This window comes from Cyprinus carpio, chromosome B23, assembly GCF_018340385.1.
Source record: "Cyprinus carpio isolate SPL01 chromosome B23, ASM1834038v1, whole genome shotgun sequence".
NCBI lineage: Eukaryota > Metazoa > Chordata > Actinopteri > Cypriniformes > Cyprinidae > Cyprinus > Cyprinus carpio.
The window spans coordinates 5,364,563-5,384,114 of NC_056619.1; the positions used below are offsets into that span (position 1 = coordinate 5,364,563).

The 19,552-nt window shown below is 37.4% G+C and overlaps 2 protein-coding genes across 3 annotated transcripts in view; both read right to left on the reverse strand.

The window, feature by feature from the left end:
• Nucleotides 1-7,699: 7,699 nt before the first annotated feature.
• Nucleotides 7,700-15,084, reverse strand: LOC109064324 (F-box only protein 30-like). 2 transcript variants are annotated; one of them, XM_042750608.1, is made up of 3 exons: nt 14,951-15,084; nt 10,577-12,938; nt 7,700-9,378 (listed from the first exon to the last, which is right to left on the reverse strand). In XM_042750608.1, exons 2-3 carry the CDS (start codon nt 12,908-12,910, stop codon nt 9,175-9,177), a joined length of 2,538 nt encoding a protein of 845 aa, XP_042606542.1. In that variant the 5' UTR covers nt 12,911-12,938; nt 14,951-15,084; the 3' UTR covers nt 7,700-9,174. The 2 variants fall into 2 exon arrangements, with proteins under 2 accessions (XP_042606542.1, XP_042606541.1); XM_042750607.1 differs by having other exon boundaries at nt 14,826-15,027.
• Nucleotides 15,085-17,031: 1,947 nt separating this feature from the next.
• The window catches only part of LOC109064319 (serine-rich adhesin for platelets), a 49,769-nt gene continuing 47,248 nt past the window's right edge, over nt 17,032-19,552 (reverse strand). Inside the window, exon 58 of the mRNA XM_042751351.1 lies at nt 17,032-18,421. Coding sequence (XP_042607285.1) covers nt 18,144-18,421 — 278 coding nt within the window. The 3' untranslated portion in view covers nt 17,032-18,143. The remainder of the gene's footprint in view (nt 18,422-19,552) is intronic.

The window sequence follows — 19,552 nt, forward strand, 5'->3', positions numbered from 1 at the left end:
ATGGCTGTATTGAACTTGTCAGGATGCGCTACCCCTCTATTAGAACAGCTTTATCAAGGCACAGAGTTTAAATGCACCTGTTGCATTAGCCCGAGTTTGGTTCCTCCCATTAAAACAGTAGGTAGTGCAAATTTTCAGCACTGTGCAAGACCTTTGGAGCGGTGAGTGGATTCTAACTTAAACACCTTTGATTGGCCATTGCATTCCTGAATCATTTTATTCTCCCGAATCCTGCACGCACACACATGAGTGTCTACCTGCACACACCTGTACTCGCACATCTCGCTTCATCAGTTTTGAATTCATTACTGAATTTTGTACATAACATTTTGATAAATCATGCGATTAATCGTGATTAAAATTTTAATCGTTGCCCAGCACTAATATGTATGTATGTGTGTGTGTGTGACATCACTAGAGTAATCCATGTGACTCCAATGGTTTAACCTTGGCTGTAATTGTATTTTTTGGCTGTTTGCAGAAAAAAAATGGCAAAAATACAAAATATTAATCTATAACACGTTTACAAAACAGTGTCTTCTCTCGCATCAACAACATCCATGCATCATTGAACTCGTGAACTCGAGATGGATAGTCTGTAAATATAGAATTTTCATTTAAAGGTACACTATGTAATTCTTGCCGCTCTAGTGGTTAATAAACTGTGTGCGTCTTGTGGAAGAACATTGTAGCCTGAGCTATTCCACAGCAGTTGGTGTCCTGCTGGTCTAAAATAGCTTGAATATATAAAAACTTATTACAGGTGTACTGTAGTGATTTAAGATAAAACATGGTCTGGAAGATGTATTCATGGTGTACTCACCCAGTATATAAATAGTATAAAATTTAAGAAATCCACACAAATGCACTGTCTACATAACTATTCTGTACCATTTGAGCATAAAACATTCAATCAATCAATTTATTTATTTATTTATTTATTTTCTTAATGCAGGGAGACAGGGTTTCTGCAGTCATTCTGCAGAATGAGAAGGAGAAGCATGTCCACATTACAAACTGACATATGTCATATGAAAACTGTTCGTTCACTCACAAATAAATGCTAGTTCCTGGCCCTAAAAATATGTAATTAAAGCTTTATTTTCTTTCGTTCTGCACATACTGAACATGAATACACAAGAAGAAAAGTATTCCATAATCAAAACAGCAAGAAAGTGGATTGCCCAGTAAAATTTTACATCCAATATGTAGTAAGGTAAGCATTTCATTAGCATGGCTTTATATACAGTATACATAATATGTAGATAGGAGGATCTTTAAAAGGAATTTAGATATGCAAAAATGTTATACAATGCAGTTTTTCTTCTTTAAAAACAAAACTCAATATGTATTAATCTTTTGAATACAAATAGCTTTAAAACAGGGGGAATAGTGGGTCTCATTCACTAATAATTGTGTAAATATTCATATTTATTTGCACATTTGAATTTCTCACAAAAACTGTCTGTCTAATTCACAACATGTGCTTATGTACATGACTTTTTTCTTAACCTTGTTCTAATGTTGATGAATTCTGAGTATTCTGAATAAGCAACTGTGTCTGAGGTACTGTATGTAATTTATATAAAACACACCAAAACCATGTCCATATATGGGCATTCAGCACACTTTTTCTTTCTAGCTCTCAGCAAACATGACACTCACTAAAAACAAGTCTTTTTGCAGAGTTGCCTCACACTGGAGCTATAACGTACCTTTTCATATACTTTTAAAATTTCATCTTAACAGGTTTATAAGGCCAACAAGTGTATTTGATTATTGATTTGTATTTGTTCCTACATTTTTCTGTAAATTTAGAATACATTAAAGATTGAAAGTTATTAATGAATCATGATTTATTTGTGAAAATCTTCCTACACAGATTCCATGCACAAGCTTACTGAATGAGACCCAGTGGTTCTCAACTGTTTTTGCTTAGTGCCTCACTAAGAACCAAAAACCAAGCGGCAATTAAAGGTGTTCTGGAGTCATTAAAAAGAAAAGCCACCATCACTTTAGAAATTATCCATGTCAAAAAAACCTTTGGCAGAAGCACACAAAAACCACAACACTTCACAAAACTGTCATTTCTCAAATAACATCTATTACATGGTGCGTGAAAAAATACAGGAATATGTTTTAGGAATAAGCTCACTCCCTTTCCTGAAGAAGGTTCTGAAAACCTTTGTCCAGAAAGAGATTTCAGAGATGGGAAGAGTTGTACCACATCCACAAGACCCATCGTACTACCCTTCAAGCCATGTTATCCAAAACCATGTGCAGGAAAATATTCTGGCTTTGATCAACTGCAGGTAGAAAAAAATTATGAATGGAAATTAACAGATCCAAGTGCCAAGTTTTTCTTTTGGAAATGTACAGAGAACAACATCGAGCAGACATTTGTGAAGTTTGAAGTGAAAGCAGAAGAACAATGATTTCCAGACTCAGAAAACTCAGATTTGGAGTGCAACGACACACAGGAGATAACAACTTCACAAGAAACTTTCTTGTTTATTCATCAGAATGCACAACAGGAGTTATGGAGATATGGTCCTTCTTGATGCTACAGAACAACCAAATGTGCATTGCCCTTGTTTCTTCTTGTCTTTCGGACAAATGTTGGATACAAACCCATCGCTGAGCTTATCTGTGAAAATGAGACAACTGGTCCAATAGCCAAAGCCCTTAACATCTTGATACAGTGGAATCAGTGTTGGGAACCAAAATACTATATGCTTGATTACTCAAAGCAAGAATACCAAGCTTTGGAACATGTATTTCCAAATTCTCAGAAGTATCCATGCTCATTCCATCGTGAGCAAGCTTGGATGTGATGGACAAGGCAAGGTATGGATGAAGTAAACATGCATTTATAATATATAAAATATTGCACTGCATTTAAAATATACTCCTCTGAATATACAGTATAGACCAAAGACTTGATTCATGATAACAATAAAATGTACATTTTTACATTGGTTGCTATTTTTTACTCGTGATTAGCAGTACACCAGTTCAGACTTAAGTACTTTCAGTAATTTCTGTGTGGACAAATCTTCATTTTGCACTAATCAGGCTTTGTTGGAATAGAATAGGAAGTGTCCAAGTACATTTGCATTATTTTATTAATGTTTTTTTTAGGTGTAAAGTAAATTAGAAAATACAACTAAGTTGTGCCACTTTTCCAATGACTTTTAATCTCCCCTATACTCTCCCTGACAGCCAAGATCAAGCAAAAAGAACTACTTGACCACCTTCGTGACATAACTAGCACCCCAAGTGACTCATCTTGTGATAGGGAGGTTGTAAGACTGAAGGAGGACATAAATTATGTCAGAAATGATGTAGATAGAAGGTGGGTATGTGTTCGGGAGGTGAGGTACTGCACTGGACATGTTCTGTTTTCAACATTTCATGTTCAGTTGTTGTACATTTAGACAGGTAGAAAGTAAAAGGACAGGCTGGGATTTAGAGCACTTCCACTCTCTTTGTGCTTGTTATTTACTTGTGCTTCATTCTTTCTGCAGAACCTGGGGGCTGTTTCATAAAACAAGTTTACCAAACAGGCCAGGCTTATTTCAGTTACTCTGATTTATTTCAAGCCAAATCAACTGACAATAAGTCAGACTAAGTGAAATAAACCTGGCTTATTTGGTGAACTTGTTTTATGAAACAGGCCCCTGCTTGTATTAAGGTAATGTTTATGTTGTTGTTTTCAAGAGGTGGTGTAGGGCCTATGCACCGCATGGATTCTCTGTGGCTGTCACCACCAACAATGGAGTTGAGGCACTAAATAAATCATTGAAGACCTTCCACCTCAAATTTTCTGGCACAGGAAGACTTTCATCTCTGCTTGAAACTCTAGTGTGTGAGTTTGTCCCAGAGCAGTTGCTGTCATAGAGTAGACTCAACTTCATCTACAGTAGTGAATGCAAGACTTACAATCCAGCTGTTCCAGTATTCCTGAAAGACAGACCCAGAAGTTTTGTCAAGCATTGCTTGAACAGTATCAAGGCAGCTTCCAGCTATTCCAAAGAGCACATAGAGGTGCTTGGAAAGGAATCTTTTAAGGTCAAGAGCGAAACTTCTGCAATGGTACAAGGTAGAACTTGGTGACTCTGAAAGATACCCATCATGTGAATGTGTCCTCTTCAAAACAACGTTCTTACCATGCAAGCATTTCTTTGCCATTTTTAAGCACACGTGGGTTGACCTTAGCCCAGAGTACCGTCAAAGCCCATATATAACTCTGGATTTCAAAGTCACTTTAACACAAGATTCCCAGAGCAATGAAATCAGCACGCAAGAAGACCTCTCCTCTGTCCTGTACCATGCACGTGGAAGCAGACATACAGTAGTGAGTCACAGTCCTCACGAGTAGCAGTCGATCAGCGGCATCTACGTGAACAGCTTAAGACTTTGCATGACATATCATATATTTGCATTGATAAAGAAGCTATTAAGAGTTTCCAAAGTCGTTAATGGTCTTTGTGAGACCCTGAAATCCAGTTTTCCCAAGGAAGATGGCCTGGTTCTCCAGCAGCAGGAATCTGTCAAGAAAAGTTGCTTGAAGAAAGTCAAAGCAAAAACACCCAGGAAATGGAAAATAGTGCCAATAGATGCAAATGAACGTGTGTTTGACTTTTTTAATAATATACAATGTTCGTTAAAGTGTTATTATTTTAAAGGAATACAGTATGAAACTAAAAATTAATCTTGTCATCCTTTACTTTCATCCTCATGTTGTTCCAAACCCAGATATAGTACAGTACTGTATATGGTTGATGATAAATCAGTGAGGTTCATATATCATATTTGATGCACTCTGTTTGTGTGTGTGTGTGTGTGTGTGTGTGTGTGTGTGTGTGTGTGTGTGTGTGTGTGTGTGTGTGTGTGTGTTGATCAGTGTTTATTAGAATAAAAATCTAAATGAAATTAGTTTATCATATTAAGTTTGTGTCTCTTCAGATAACTTGGATGTTTTTATGTACTAGACTTTCAATAGATGGACAAAAATGATGAGAAAATATTAAAGTTAAAATCTTAATTTGCATTCCAAAGGTTACCATGAGGGTGGGTAAAGGATGACAGAACTTTCATGTTTGGGGAAAATTAATGTACTAAATTTATTTTCCTGTTTAAAATGTTGTGAGCAGTTCAGCTTCTCTCATAAAGTACCTGGCGTCAACATCCACTTATGATTCATTGTTTAAAATACCTTTGTGTGTTATTTCCTCATGTAAATGTGATGTTTTAATTTAATTAATTTCATTGTCAGAGGATGCAAATCTCCATAAAATCTCATTTTCAGGTAATATACACTACTTTAGGTAATATACACTACTTTATCCTTCTGTGCTGTTCTTACTGAAAATCTCGCTTGAAATGTATCAAGTTGTTTTGTTCATCTCTCCAGAGAAGAAATGACAAAAGCAACAACAATGACACAGTTACAGATGTACTTGTGTACCACAGTGAGCACTTACCCAGGCTAACAGAGGCAAATTGATATGTGACTGTGAAATGTTGACAATATGTATTTTGCAAAAAAAGTCTGTCCACAGATCAAGATTATTTTAGCTCGATTATATATATGATTCATTCATTATATATATATTATTATATATATATATATATATATATAATATATATATATATATATATATATATATTTTTTTTTTTTTTCATTCATGTGTAGGACATGGCATCTAAGGTGAAGGATATTCTGGTACCACAAAACCCAAACCTGGTGATCAGCACAGCCTTCAAACTGTGTATTACACAGAGTGACTTGGCCACACTGAAGGAGGGTTGCTGGCTTAATGACAAGGTGAGAGTTAGAAAAATAAATTGACTATGTATTTAAATGTCAAATGCCTTAGCTTATTGGGGAAAAATGCATCACTGTACATTTTTATAAAGAAAAATGAAAAATAAGGTTTGTCCTCAATCTTTTATCAAATCAAATATCAAATCTTGGTTATCCTCTGAAATGGCTTTCCTTTTTGGATAAATTAATGAATCTGCACTGCACACTAGGGCTGTGTATTTACACAAATGTAACTATACCATCTGATTTCGATTCAAGCATGAGATTAATGTGTTTTATTGATGTCTTTCCACGGCTGAAACGCTGAGCGATTACATGAGTCAGGATTCATTTCAGTAAAATTTACTTATCTTTCAAAATTCCTTCTGACATTCATTCATGTTCATTCATTCATGTGCTTAGTGCTGCCACTTCACTTCAACTGAGGCACCAACACAATCTGTCACGCTACATTACAGAGCACCATATTGTTTGAATTTGGTAATAAATTGGAAAAATTGTAAATCTGACACCTTGTCTTCTATAGAATATATATATTCTATAGAAGCTTTTTGCAATTTATTGAATGGGAGGCGTGCTACAGTGCAGTGTTTTGTTCATTCTTCAGCTGGAGACAGGATAGACTAAAAGATCGATTCTTGGAATCAATATCAGTTTATAATAATGAGAAATCAATTAACATTGAGAAACAGATAATTTATAATGTCTATGATCAAGCAACAGTATTTATGTTAACATCATTAATTCTCAAACATTTTATTATGCTCTTGATTCATCTCTGATTCTCTGTAGTTGACATGCCACTGTTCAGGAAAGTGATGGTTTGGGAAGACTATACATGAGAAGATCCTGTAAGCCTTCAATCAACCTGTTCTTCAGACATCTTAATGTCATGTTCTTCCTGTGTAAATTAAATTGAGTATGGAATTATGGATAATTATAAGGATTTTTCCTTTTTTTACAGGAAAGAGCTGTGGAAAATATACTGAGATTAATAAAAAACTTAGGTCTAACTGCAGATTTGACTTCTGTGATAGGACACATGATAGAATTGATGTGAAGTCAGTAAGCTTATTAAAGAGAAATAGGTATTTCATAGCTCAGTAGTACATTGTGAACATGGAATGATCAGAAGAGGTATCTGAAGTTATAGCAGTATGGATGTCAGTATGTGAAGGGTATTTGACACAAAACACCTGAGATAAGGATCTAAAGTTATAACAGTATGAATGTAGTCTGACATCAGATACCTGTCCTGATCGCAGGTGTTTCAAGTTATAAAAGTATGAAAGTAATCAGACACGAAACACCTGTGATCAGGACAGGTATGTGAAGTTACTGTATATAAAATAAAAGGTATTTGACATGAAACCCCTGTGATCAGGACAGGTATCTCAATGGCTTTTCCCCAACTGTGCGTGATCGGTGATCTATGCAGATTCATGCAGATATACAAATAGGCCATGCCTGCCTGGAAATGCAGTTTTGATTACGCTGTTCTGAAACCCCTGGAAAACAGTGCATTCCTCCTATTCCTTTCTCAATTTCCTGCCATTAATACTTCTTTGTTACCTTAAATAGGCGAATTCATGCATTACTTAAGTAGTGAGTAAGTAGTGACAATGTTGCTCTAAGAGGATTTCTGGTACATAAGTAACAGGGAACTGTTACACAGGAAATACCAGGGTCTTCTGAGTAGGTCTTATAAAGATATATTATAACCATAGAGACCAAACACATTCTCAGAGAAAGCAGCTCACAATTTCCCGTAGTATAAACCTGTTTAAAGTATGGATGTAGTGAATAAGCATACATTTAAAAAATTTAAAAAAAAATAAATAAAAGAACAGTGAGCCAAAATAAAGATAATAAAATATATAGATATTTTTAATTCATTTAAGTCAAAAACCACATGCAACTCCAATCATCCGCTGTACTGGCAATTCACCTGCTTGGATCATAAACAAACAACCTAATAACCAGAAATCAGACTTATTATAACATGGCTTGAGTAATACAATATATGGACTGCATTTAAACAAAAAAAAACAAAAACAAAAAAAACAAAAACAAAAAAAAAAAACACTTCATTCTGATTACATGGAAATGAACACACAACCTTGGGTGACACAATTTGAGAAGCCTAAAACAGCTCCTTACATGTAACTGCTGCATAGCTTTCCATAAACCATAAAGGTTAAAAGAAACACGTCTGTGGTGTTTCATTAGCTGCAGATCACACCTTCAAATATTAGCCTTCACAAACTCTCACAGCACACATTTAAATGCAGACAGGTAAAGATATGTCACACATCACATATATCATAAGTTATAGAGCTTTTCTTTGTACTCAAATATATTGTTACCTAAACTTTCCCTGCTCACTCAATAGGAAACACAATAGCACAGCATCTGTTAACTCCAGGTTAGTGACGATAGCGCGGATCAGAGTGCAGACAGCCACAAAATTCAGTAAAGTGCAAATATTGACTCTAAATGCTGATATATGGTTAGCATGCTGATATTGAATGATATAGTACTGGAGATAATGAATTCAAATAGTTCAAGGTGTTTTAATGCGTATGCTTCAGTACAAAGAAAGCGTCCAAACAAATACATTTGACTAAAGTCCATTGGTGCCATTTCTGGATTAAGTCTTTAAGAGTGTGGCAATTGTAAAACTGCTGTAAATGGAAACCTCCTTTTCAATGATAATGTGATAGGAAGAACAGCTCTCTTACTCTGAAACCCAATATAAATCCAAGCCCTTGAATTCTTAAGCCTGACAGCTGTTCCCGGGTCAGGGAGAAGTGCACCTGTCTGCATTGTCACCATAAAAATGGAGCAAGACTGAATCATCCAAAAATAATCATAGAAGGTGTCCTTTTTCAAAAAGTATCTAAACCAAACCATGCAAATATACTATAGTGTGGATATGTACTGACAGGAACCAGAAGTCATTATCTGATAATCTTTACAGAGATTATCTTGCTGTGTTAAAACAAATAAATCAAGTGCTATTTGACAGGTTGAGGATCATATAATCCCACTGAATTAAGCCTTGTTTAATCTCCTTTAAACCAGTCCTTTGTCTTGATAAAGAAAGCATGGGTCCGTGTCAGAGGAAGCCAAATCCTTTTTTCTTAGATGAACCATTAGCATCACACACCTTCATCCCAAATTAATCTTTGATATATTATTAAAAAAATAATCTTAGCATCAAAACAACAAAAAAAAAAAATATTTAGTTTCCTTTTATTTACACAGTGATATTATATTGTAGATCAAATAGGTTAGATATTGTAGTGTTTTAGTTACGTTTCGCAAACTAAGTTTCCATAATGTTATGATACTGGTTTGAGAACAGATCGGAGCGATCTGCCGTCTCGCGTTAGCTCTCTGGTCGTGCACATGCAGGGCAGCGGAACCGCCTCCACTTGTCGGAGGACTTCATTGTATGGGCAATGTTTCAGATGGTCTGCCATGCTAGAGATGTCCGCAAACTCCCAGCGGTTAACCGGGCTAAAGGCTGTGCTGAAACGCCAAACCTGCAGGAAAACAAAACAGTTACTTTAACAGCTTAACAATAATTTTACTGTATAACGTGTTATCCGTTTGGATGGTTTCGTCTACTGAGTTTGGAAAAAGAGTGCAGTCAGTAAGAAATAAACAAACTGTTTAACACGTTAAATAATTAAATATGGACTACGCATCTCTATTTCCTTCCACTGTAGAAATTGAAGCCGAAATATCCCAAACTTATTAGAAAAACAAACACTTGAACTTACACCAATGTAATAAGAACTGCCTAAAATGACAGACACCACCTTTGGGAAATAATTAGTTTGAAGTGTAATTAGATTTTATGTTTTTATTTTATTTATTTATAAATTTTTTGGTAATGTCCAATTAGTGTACATGAAGGCCAGGGTTTATAACCTATACTGCAGCCAGCCACTAGGGGCGATTCCACGCACTGTAAACAGCAACAAACAATCACAGCGCACCACTACACACCACACACTCTAGACAGTAATGGCGGCGCTCTGAATACACCGGCATCCTAGTTTTCCTCATCTACTTTGTACTTTGTGATCAACAAACAAGGGCTGCACGATAAATCACATGTGATTGTCATGTGCATCTCATCAGTAAAGCCGGTTCTGTAATAAATAGTACAAGTAAATCTCAATCACATGCTTTCAGATGGAAATTATTCAGATGCATTTAATACACAGAACCATAGATCACTGACAAGCTACACTATATCGCGTTGATATTATATATATATATATTCGATTATGAACGTGATATTGCGTAGCTTGTGTATTTTCATCAGTTTCAATATGAAAAATAACTTTCATATTGATTCAATGGCTTTATTGCATTTAAAAAAAAAAAAAAAAAAAAAACGTATCATGGATTTATTGCATTTTGGGAAAAAAAGAATACAATTTTATAATAAATCTTTGAAAATCAAAATCTGGATTTGAATTTTTAATGTTATTATAACCTAAAGATGCCATGTGTTTGAAACAGAATGTTTGAATGTTTGAAACAGAGAGTAGTGGTTTTCATCTTGCCACTTTCTTGGTAAAGAAAACACATTTTTACTCTAATTAATCAAAATGGATTTATAGCGTTTTGGAACCAAACTCTTCATATACTGATTCATGAGCTTGGGAGCTGATTGAGATGCACCCTTGTTTAACATTAGCATGCTGCTACCCTTTAGACATACTGTACCTTGTCTTTTATCTGCCAGGTTCGTCTTCCATCCAAATATTGCTTCTTTTCCCATTGTACCACCACCATGCCACGAGTCTGCAGCAGACTGGAGCAAACATCCCTCATCGTACGGGACACCATTGACAGCTGACATAGGCTAAACCCATCCAAAAATCGGGCTACATGTTGAAGTACTTCAAATGGCAATCCACTAAGGTGATCACACTTGGGTTGAGTCACAGGTTCCGAGATGTGTTGCACACCGAAGGACCTGAGGTGGCGGTCGTGAACAACCTTCGAGCCCTGAGTGGATGGGCAGAATCTGCGTTGGGAATATGTGCAGCCATAATACGCTAAAGGACAGCGGTGCTCCATCCAGCTATTGAGTCCAGAGTGGATATCTCCATGAACATTGCGAACATGCGAGAGGAACTCTTCTCGACGGAAGAGCTGGCCGCACTCAAAGGTAAACATGGAGCCCTCGCGTGGAGCCCAGCTTGGGCGAGGAACTAGCTGCTCCAGAGTCAGATCAAGCCGTAGAGTGCAAAACGGACTTGGTTGTGAAAGGCGTGGTGCGGCTCGATCGCAAGCGGAAGCCGATGCGACCTCGCCGACCATCGTACTTGTTGCCAAGATGGCAGCGGGAAAACTAAACGTCTGGGTACCGAAGTCAACACGTGTGCCCCCAAACGCATAGACTGTGTCGGATATCCTCCGAGCTCGTGGCGACTCCTCCAGGCAGAACAGAAGAGCAGCTGCCGTAAAGTCAATTTCGCCAAGTCCCATGGGGTCGTCCACTGGTTCCTGATCTAAATCTGATGTGTCCACAGCTTTGTCCTCCATTTTGCAACGTGGATTTCTATGAGGAAAGACTTCTGTAAATGACCCCTTCCGTCCATTAAGTGCGAGTGGCATAAAGTTGCGCAGAAACTGAAGGTTTTGGAGTTTCCTCTCAAAAGCCCTGTCTTCAAAGTCTAATGCCATCATAGGTAGTGCATTGTCTCTCTGGACGGTCAGAGTCTGAGCATGTATAGGTTGCTGCAGCAATGGGGCTTGTGATCCAGAGGCCTCCTGGATCAAGAAAGCATGTTGGTCATGTCTGATCTCTGGCCTATGGGGAATTAAAGGACCAACAAACTCCCAAGAACCTCGAGACTCTTGGTTTTGATGGTGTTCAGTAGTTGATTCCATTAAGTCATCTACAATACTATGAGAGCCATTACAGAAACCTTGTCTATCTATGTCTTCCAACATGACTGGTCGATACTCACCTGTTGCCTCATGAGCAAGAACATCTAAAGCGGTTTCTGCAGCATTAATTCCCCCAACAGCCCCAGTATCACCATGAACCGCCAATGTAACATCCATCATATCAACATCTGCAGACTCCAAAGATTCTGACTGACTGAGCCTGCCATTGTCATTTACTATCGAACCATTAATTGGCTCAGTGCCTTTGACAGAATCTCCTAATGCACCGAGAGCAGAGGCCAAGCTCCTGCCAAGTTCCATGAGTTTCTGGTGCTGTTGAGGCTGTAGCTCCTCCTTTAGGCCATTGACTTCGCTAGATATTTTATCACAGCTGAACCCGGCATCATCTCTCATCCTCACCTTTTCATGCAGTTCCCTATCTGTAAGTCCAGCTGATGCATTAGTGGTTGTACGGTCTGTTTCTGAAGAATTAAGGTGGATCAGGACATTGAGAGCTGCAGACAGGCTTTTGGTTGTCTCTACTGTGGTTTGGTAGAGCTCACCGTAATGTTCTTCTTTTATACCGTTAATCCCATTGGAAATCTTGTCTTTCGAGCAGCCAGCTGTAGGCTCCATCTCAACGCTCTCCACCTGCACACATGGAGCCTGAGCAACTGAGACTAGGCCAGGCTTTTCGTTTTGTCCTGCTGCCTGAGTCTTTTTCTCCCGGCCACTAGTGGGAGCCAGGGAGACGAGTTTGAGTGATGCTAACATGGTGCGCTGGTCCTGAAGGGCGAGCGCCATGTCAAGCTGCTCCACCTCATCTGCTTCTTGACTCAGTCTCTCATAAGAATGATAATCCTCGTCGTTTACTGGCCACCTATTCCACTCCATAGAGCAGCACACCACACCTGCAGGACACACCTCAAGGTGCTCTGCCATCTGGCCACGGGCCAGTGTAAAAGGGCATCCAAAGCTTTGGTTAAGACATGGCACCCTTTCAAGCGGGCACAGCAGATTGTGTTCAATAGCCTTACAGCTGTGGAAGATAGCACCACATATAAGAGGGCAGGTGATGAGGTCACAGGAAGTGCCGGGTTCAGGCTTGACCATGCATCTTCTGCTTATGCAGGACATGCAGTGAACATGAGGCTCCTCCATTATTTAAGATGAGCAGGAGTCTCAACCACTGCAAAACAATGAAAGAAAAACTGAGATAAGATTCTCCAACATGCAGGCTGTGTAAGTTGATTTTTACAGAAAAAAGTAGGGGCATCAACTTGTAAATGTAATATTGTAAATCTTAACAGATTATTGTAGGGGTGCACGATAAATATCGGCCGATAATTAATGCGCATCTCGTCAGTAAAGCCGGTTCTCTAATCAGCAGTAAATTGAAGGTGGATTTGCGCAGCTTGTCAGTGAACAACGGCTCTGTGTAGTAACAGCTGCTCTGTGTGAAATCAGCACCTGATGGAATTTACCGCTGATTAGAGAACCGGCTTTACTGACGAGATGCGCATTAATTATCGGCCGATATTTATCGTGCACCCCTAGTTTATTGTCATTGTCATGTAGGGCTGTGCAAAAAATCGGATGTGATTTTCATGCGCATCTCATCAGTAAAGACACTCCTGTAATTAGTAGTATATCTCCAGCACTTGCGTTAAGATCAGGGTTGCCAGGTTTTCTCAACAAATCCTGCCCAGTTGCTTCTCAAAACTAGTCTAAAACTAGCCCAATCGCATTTCCAGGAGGTTCCCCGATAAAAATTGCATCCCGGGGTTTAAAATATACGTTTTCTGGCAGGGTTCACTTGGTGAATATCAAAATTCACTTGGCAACACTGGTTCAGGTGGAGCCGTATTTATTACACAGAGCCGTAGTCCACCGACAAGCTACACAAAATCGCTTTCAAAATCGACAAAGAATCGCCTGCGATATTAAAATCGATTTTGTGTAGATTGTCAGTGAATTACGGCTCTGTGTAGTAAATGCCAACCAGTGTTGCCAAGTCTGTGGATGTTTTTTCATGTTCGCGGGTTGAAGCGACCCCAATACCAATAACGTGATATTTAGCCCCGAAAATGTGAATATTACCAAGGCAACCCTGCCAAAAACGTGTGTATTTTTATCGCCCGGAACGAAACGCGATAGGACTAGTTTTGAGAAGCAATTGGGCAGGTTTTGTTTTGAAAACCTGGCAATCCTGATCTGAACGCACGTGCTGGAGATATACTACTAATTACAGGAGCGTCTTTACTGATGAGATGTGCATGAAAATCACATTCGATTTTTTGCACAGCCCTAATATTATGAAAATGAATGCGGCAAACAGACATTACTTTACATTGGATTAGCAAAACTACATATTATCTACACTGACTAGAAGGTGGGTTGTTTGCACAGCTGGTAAACTAGTCATTAATGTTATGACCAACAGACATCAACGGGCACAAAGACAGCACAAGGACACATTTTAATATTTTTAAATACAAGGTGGACATGCATAGGGGGTGTCATTTCTCTCAGTGATTTTTCTTAACCACGTAGTACACATTGAAAAAGCTTTAATTTAATAGTGTAAGCCCTTCTTGAATTCCTGGCAGACTTTCTCCAGCTTTAATGCGGTCTTGATTTTATCCAACAAAGCCTTCCTTGTTAGCATAAACAAAACTGGCCCACTTAACTCATGCGTTGCTGCTGTCCTACAGGTCTTTGTACAATGACACCACATTGAACCATAAACCAAGAAGACAGCCATAACATTTAGCATTTCATTAAACTTACTGTTAAAGTTCCCCCAACACACACTGGTTTTAATGTTTACAAAACAATAAGCTGCTAAACAGACATCTGACAGAACTGAAAACCTTAAAGAGCCACAAAAACTTCATGACACTTAATATAGTACAGAATCAAGTTAAGAAGTGTCCTCAGGATTATGGTAGTGATATTTAGATCGTTATTTTGTTGATGTTTAACTTTGGTTTACTTTATTATTTTCTGCTTAGGTTAGCCTGTTAGCTAGCTCAACTTTCTGCCTTCAGTCTACATAAACAAACCACTCACTTACCCACAAGCTAAGTCAACTAACTCCCCGCGCCACTCACTCACGACTCTCGCCTGTTTCTTTCACTTGTCCGATTATACGATGAAAAGGGGCACTTTAAAACACTGCCGTGTGTAAACAATCATCACCGTTTGTCCTGTCCAAAAATGCTCCTGCGCTATCCGGCCGGGACGCGCGCCGATGACGTCATCACGCATAATCGAGCGTCATGACGTTGGGGTTTATTTTTTCCCGGGTATTATTTTTAAAGGACTCCAAAAGAGTATTCTGTTGTATACCTCAATAAGTCATGCATTTTGTAATATCCTGTGTGAGTGATTCTTCTAAGGCAATATATATGTTAAAAAAGCATGCTTTTAGGTTTTTAGGTTTTAATTAGTATAGTTGTAGCCTACTAATAAATATATTAGGAATATTAAAACGTCAGCTACTTAGGCTATATATGGAGCTTGTAATATGACAAAACTAACTGAATTTGTACTGTGTAAATTTGAATTATTGACAAGTGTCATTTAACAAAACTGGATATTATGTGGCATTTAACATAGTTCTGAATTAGATTTTTTTTTTTTTTTTACACAATTTAACACAATTGAATATTTTTATGGCAGAGTTTTATAGACATGTATTTTCAAACAGCATTTTTTTTTTCTGAAATCTTCGACTGCAAATATCCAGTTTTTTTTTTTTTTTTTTTTTTTTTAAAAACAGCTTCAAGTTTTCAAGATGAAGAGGAAATTCAGAACATCAAATTCAATATTCTAAAATTCAATCAGCAGATATTCAGATCTTACAGAAAGTAGGTCAGAGGTAATCCACAGGGAAGAGTACATGATCTCCGAAAAGTCAAACGAAGCATTTTGGCCCATTAGTAGTTTTCTGGCCCGAGTGTGTGGTTTAAGATCTACCTGATCATGAATCGCCCAGAGGTAGTGATTATTAAACATTTATGGTTTATATAATTATATGTTAGGTTAGCATTCTTCTCAGCATGTGAAACATTTGTCATTAACCAGCTAGTGGTTCTCAACCCTGGTCCTGGTGGCCCAACACTGCACGTTTTGATGTATAAAAAAGAAAAGCCACTTCTTTATCACTCTTGCTTCGTGATATGGTTCTCCATCGTGCTGGAAAATCCACAGATCATCACCAGATTGCTTGTGGATCGTTGGAAGAAGTCGCTCTTGCAGGACGTTTTGATCTTTATTCATGTCAGTGTTTTGGGGCAGAATTATGAGAGAACCACTCTCTTGGTTGAAAAGCACCTCCACACATGGATGTTCTCAGGATGCTTCACTGTTGACACAACACAGGACTCATGCTAGCGTTCACCTTTTCTTCTCTGAACAATCGATTGTCCAGATGTCCTGTATATCTGTGATTGATTGGATGTTCTGATGAGGTAAAACATGCATTTTATCTGGCAATACGCAATTTGTCTGGAAACAGCTGCTACAAACCAATAGGTTTTCTTGTTGACCGTGTGCCATTTTAGTTAAATATTTGATGGAATGTTGAATATGTTACATTTTTGTTATGGACAATTTGTTGTTTAAATTGTACTGCCCTTGCAACAGAAATCTAATTGTAATGCAATATTTGCATGTAGATTAAAAAAAAAAACATAAAAAATAATACTAATAATAATTTATTAGCATCCAATCTTAGTTTTAGATTTCCTGTGCTGTTAACATTGTGGATTGCTCACAGAAAACACTTTTGGGGTTAAAAGGACAAAACCTGTGGGTCCCGGACTAGTGCATCTACTTACATACATCTAAACAATTATAATGTGTTATTATTCTGTTGATAATCTATCTATCTACTGACTATTTTAAGATAGCAGATGTATTTTAAGTATTTTAGGATCATCTGTGTACAGAAGCATAGTTATCAGCAAATGTATTTAAACAAAATATTTATTCAAAATAAATAAACAGGATGATTTTCTCATTTCTAATGAAGATGCAGGATTATATTGTATATGATATTTTATGTGAGGGTCCATGCTCACTGTAAAGACCATTTGCGACGAGTGCATGACCTCAAAATATTTATTGGTATATAGCTTACAGATAACCATACGTTTAAATAAATATATCACAGCTAAGTCCCAAAGTCGACAAAAGGGAATGAAAAAGAAAATAAAAATACCTCAAGTATCTCAGTTACACATTAGGTGGCTCACTTTACCTGAATTCAGCCTTTAGCAAAGCATTGCTCCACACTGTGACTGTCAAAATCGTCCCAGTTTAGTTGTAGCAATACTATGTCGTCCTTCTGGTTGTCTGGATATTTTTGCGGGAGAAAAGCTGCAACACATTGGTTGTGACCAACTAGTTAAGAAACTCTACACTTCAAATGATCTACTTGAAATGGACACTGAGATAGTAATGTTAGGTAATGTTAACATCTTCAACATTTTTATTTTACAGATAATTAAAACCGGTGATTTAATATTTTTTTCATCAATCATCCTAACTTAAAATTATTCATTAAATAAAAATGCATTTAATTTCAATAGTATCACAATCTCATGCACTTCTAGGGCTTTATGGCTGGGGGAAAATTCTTGATTTCAGATTGTTGAGGAAAAATCATGCAACATTATTTTTTAGAAGAAAAGCATGTTGCATTATACTTAGGTGCTTATAAGAAAAGATGAAGATTCAAATTATTAGTACTTAGTACCAGTATTGCATGTGAAGTTTTCATTCACTGACTTTAAACCTTTCATATTGCTTTATGATAAAAGTACTATTTCAGTTCGTTAACAGCGCCACGTATACATCAGAAAATACAATGTATGGTTTAAAAATAGTGCTGGATAAATTAACCATTTATTTGATCTAGCTACACAAACATTCTTGATTAAATCATTTTATGACCTGGTTACAGAAAATGACTTTTTAAGATACATACACAACTTTCTTTAAAAACTACGTGTTACAGTATTACATGTTTCTATGGTCAATCAATCTATATTCTCTACACATCTATTCTTCATTTTAAGTGAACTTGCCGATGTTTTTCAATCAACAGAAATGATTATATATTAAATATAACATCATAGGAATTCAGTACTTTGTTTTATTATGATTGGGTTCATTGGAAAAGGATTAGTTAAGGGGACATAATCAGTCAAGAATTCTTAACTATATTAGTTAGATTTTCTGCTATGACAAATAGGCTGATTTTGTTGTCTTTTTAGTAGTAATCATGGAATATAAGAAAGAGAAGGTGCTAGTTCAGAGAACTCAACACCACTTTGGTTCGTTTTGTATCTACAGTCCTGTACAGTCCACCCTGCAGGAAGGCCGTTTACTCGGAGGCATCAGTAGTGACACACACAGGCTGGGGATAAGCGCTCTGGATGTTGGTGTTTTTGGCAGACACGATGATGCAGTAAAGTGTTGCAGGTTCTAGCTCAGTAACTGTAGCAATCTCAGTCCTGTACACGGACACAACCTCCTTCGGCTGTTCTTCGCTGTCCTCGTATACAATCAGAGTGTAGGACTCCGCCCCCGTCACCCGAGACCACTCCACCTGTAGTGACTGTCCTGTCACTGCAACCTTCACCTCAGGGACGGCCAGCTCTTCTGCAGAGGCAACAGAATTTGATTAACTCTTTCCCCACCATTGACGGGTTATCTTGTCTTTTAGAAGAAGGCGCTTCCCAGCCAAAGACGAGTTTTTACTGCTTTTCGTGTTTTCACTGTTATACACTTGGGGGCGCTATTACTCATCTTCTGAACGAGTACAAAACCTCCCGAACAAACACACGTGAACAGGACAGAGAAACAAGCCATCTCTTATGTAAACAGATGCATATTAAAAATAATGCAATAGCATTAGAAATAGACAGCATATAAATGAAAACTGCATAATGTTACAGAGTAAAATGAGGATCCAGGAAGTGGTATATATCTGTGCAAGCTTTGGAGGTGTTGATCGAAGTGATTTACTGGATTTATGCTTTGATAATCATACTGAATATTATCCAGATGTAGTTTTTTGAAATGTGTGTATTTACAGATATATATATATATATATATATATATATATATATATATATATATATATATATATATTCTCACCTTTTTGCTATATATATATATATATGAAACCTACCTATATTCAAGTGTTGATGAAAACGAATGCTTTAAGCTAGAATAAAACAGATTTGTTTTGTTTAAAAGGAGAGGCTCTGATTTTTATTTTGGTGTATTTCATATTCAAATATTAAAACAGCAAAATATACTGGAGGCCATCAAATTTTAGTGAAAATCATCAAAATCGCTGGCAGTGGCTGGCAACTTAAAAAAAAATGCTGGCGGGGAAAGAGTTGAAAACAACTTCAATCTGCAGTCTATCTTAGGCTGGCCACACACTAGACTATTTTCAAATCTTAACCAATGTTAAAACTACAGGAGACCAGAAAAACAAGCTGGCTCTCTTGGAGTGCGTTCTGTTTCACATATGGGTGATGTTCTTTCTCAGTACTCTGCTTTCGTGGCATGTTTGTGGCTGCTAAGTTTCAGCTATAGAAGCACGCAACAGCCGGTGGGTGTCGCTCTCTTTGGCTATCAGAGAGTATTACGTCAGAGGAAGCCCAATCAAGAGTCATAAATATCAAACATGTCCGCTTACGATAAGCCTCGAATCCCCTCAGGGGTGCAAATCATTACAGTTATGTGAATTTGTGAATTTAAACTTTATGAAATATCTTT

What these genes read in the sequence shown, in the direction of transcription:
- LOC109064324 (XM_042750608.1), bottom strand. Translation starts at nt 12,910, where the DNA reads ATGGAGGAGCCTCATGTTCACTGCATGTCCTGCATAAGCAGAAGATGC. An exon ending in CCTGGCAGATAAAAGACAAG is followed by an intron (nt 9,379 to 10,576) that starts GTACAGTATGTC and finishes GTTTTCCTGCAG; the next exon opens with GTTTGGCGTTTCAGCACAGC.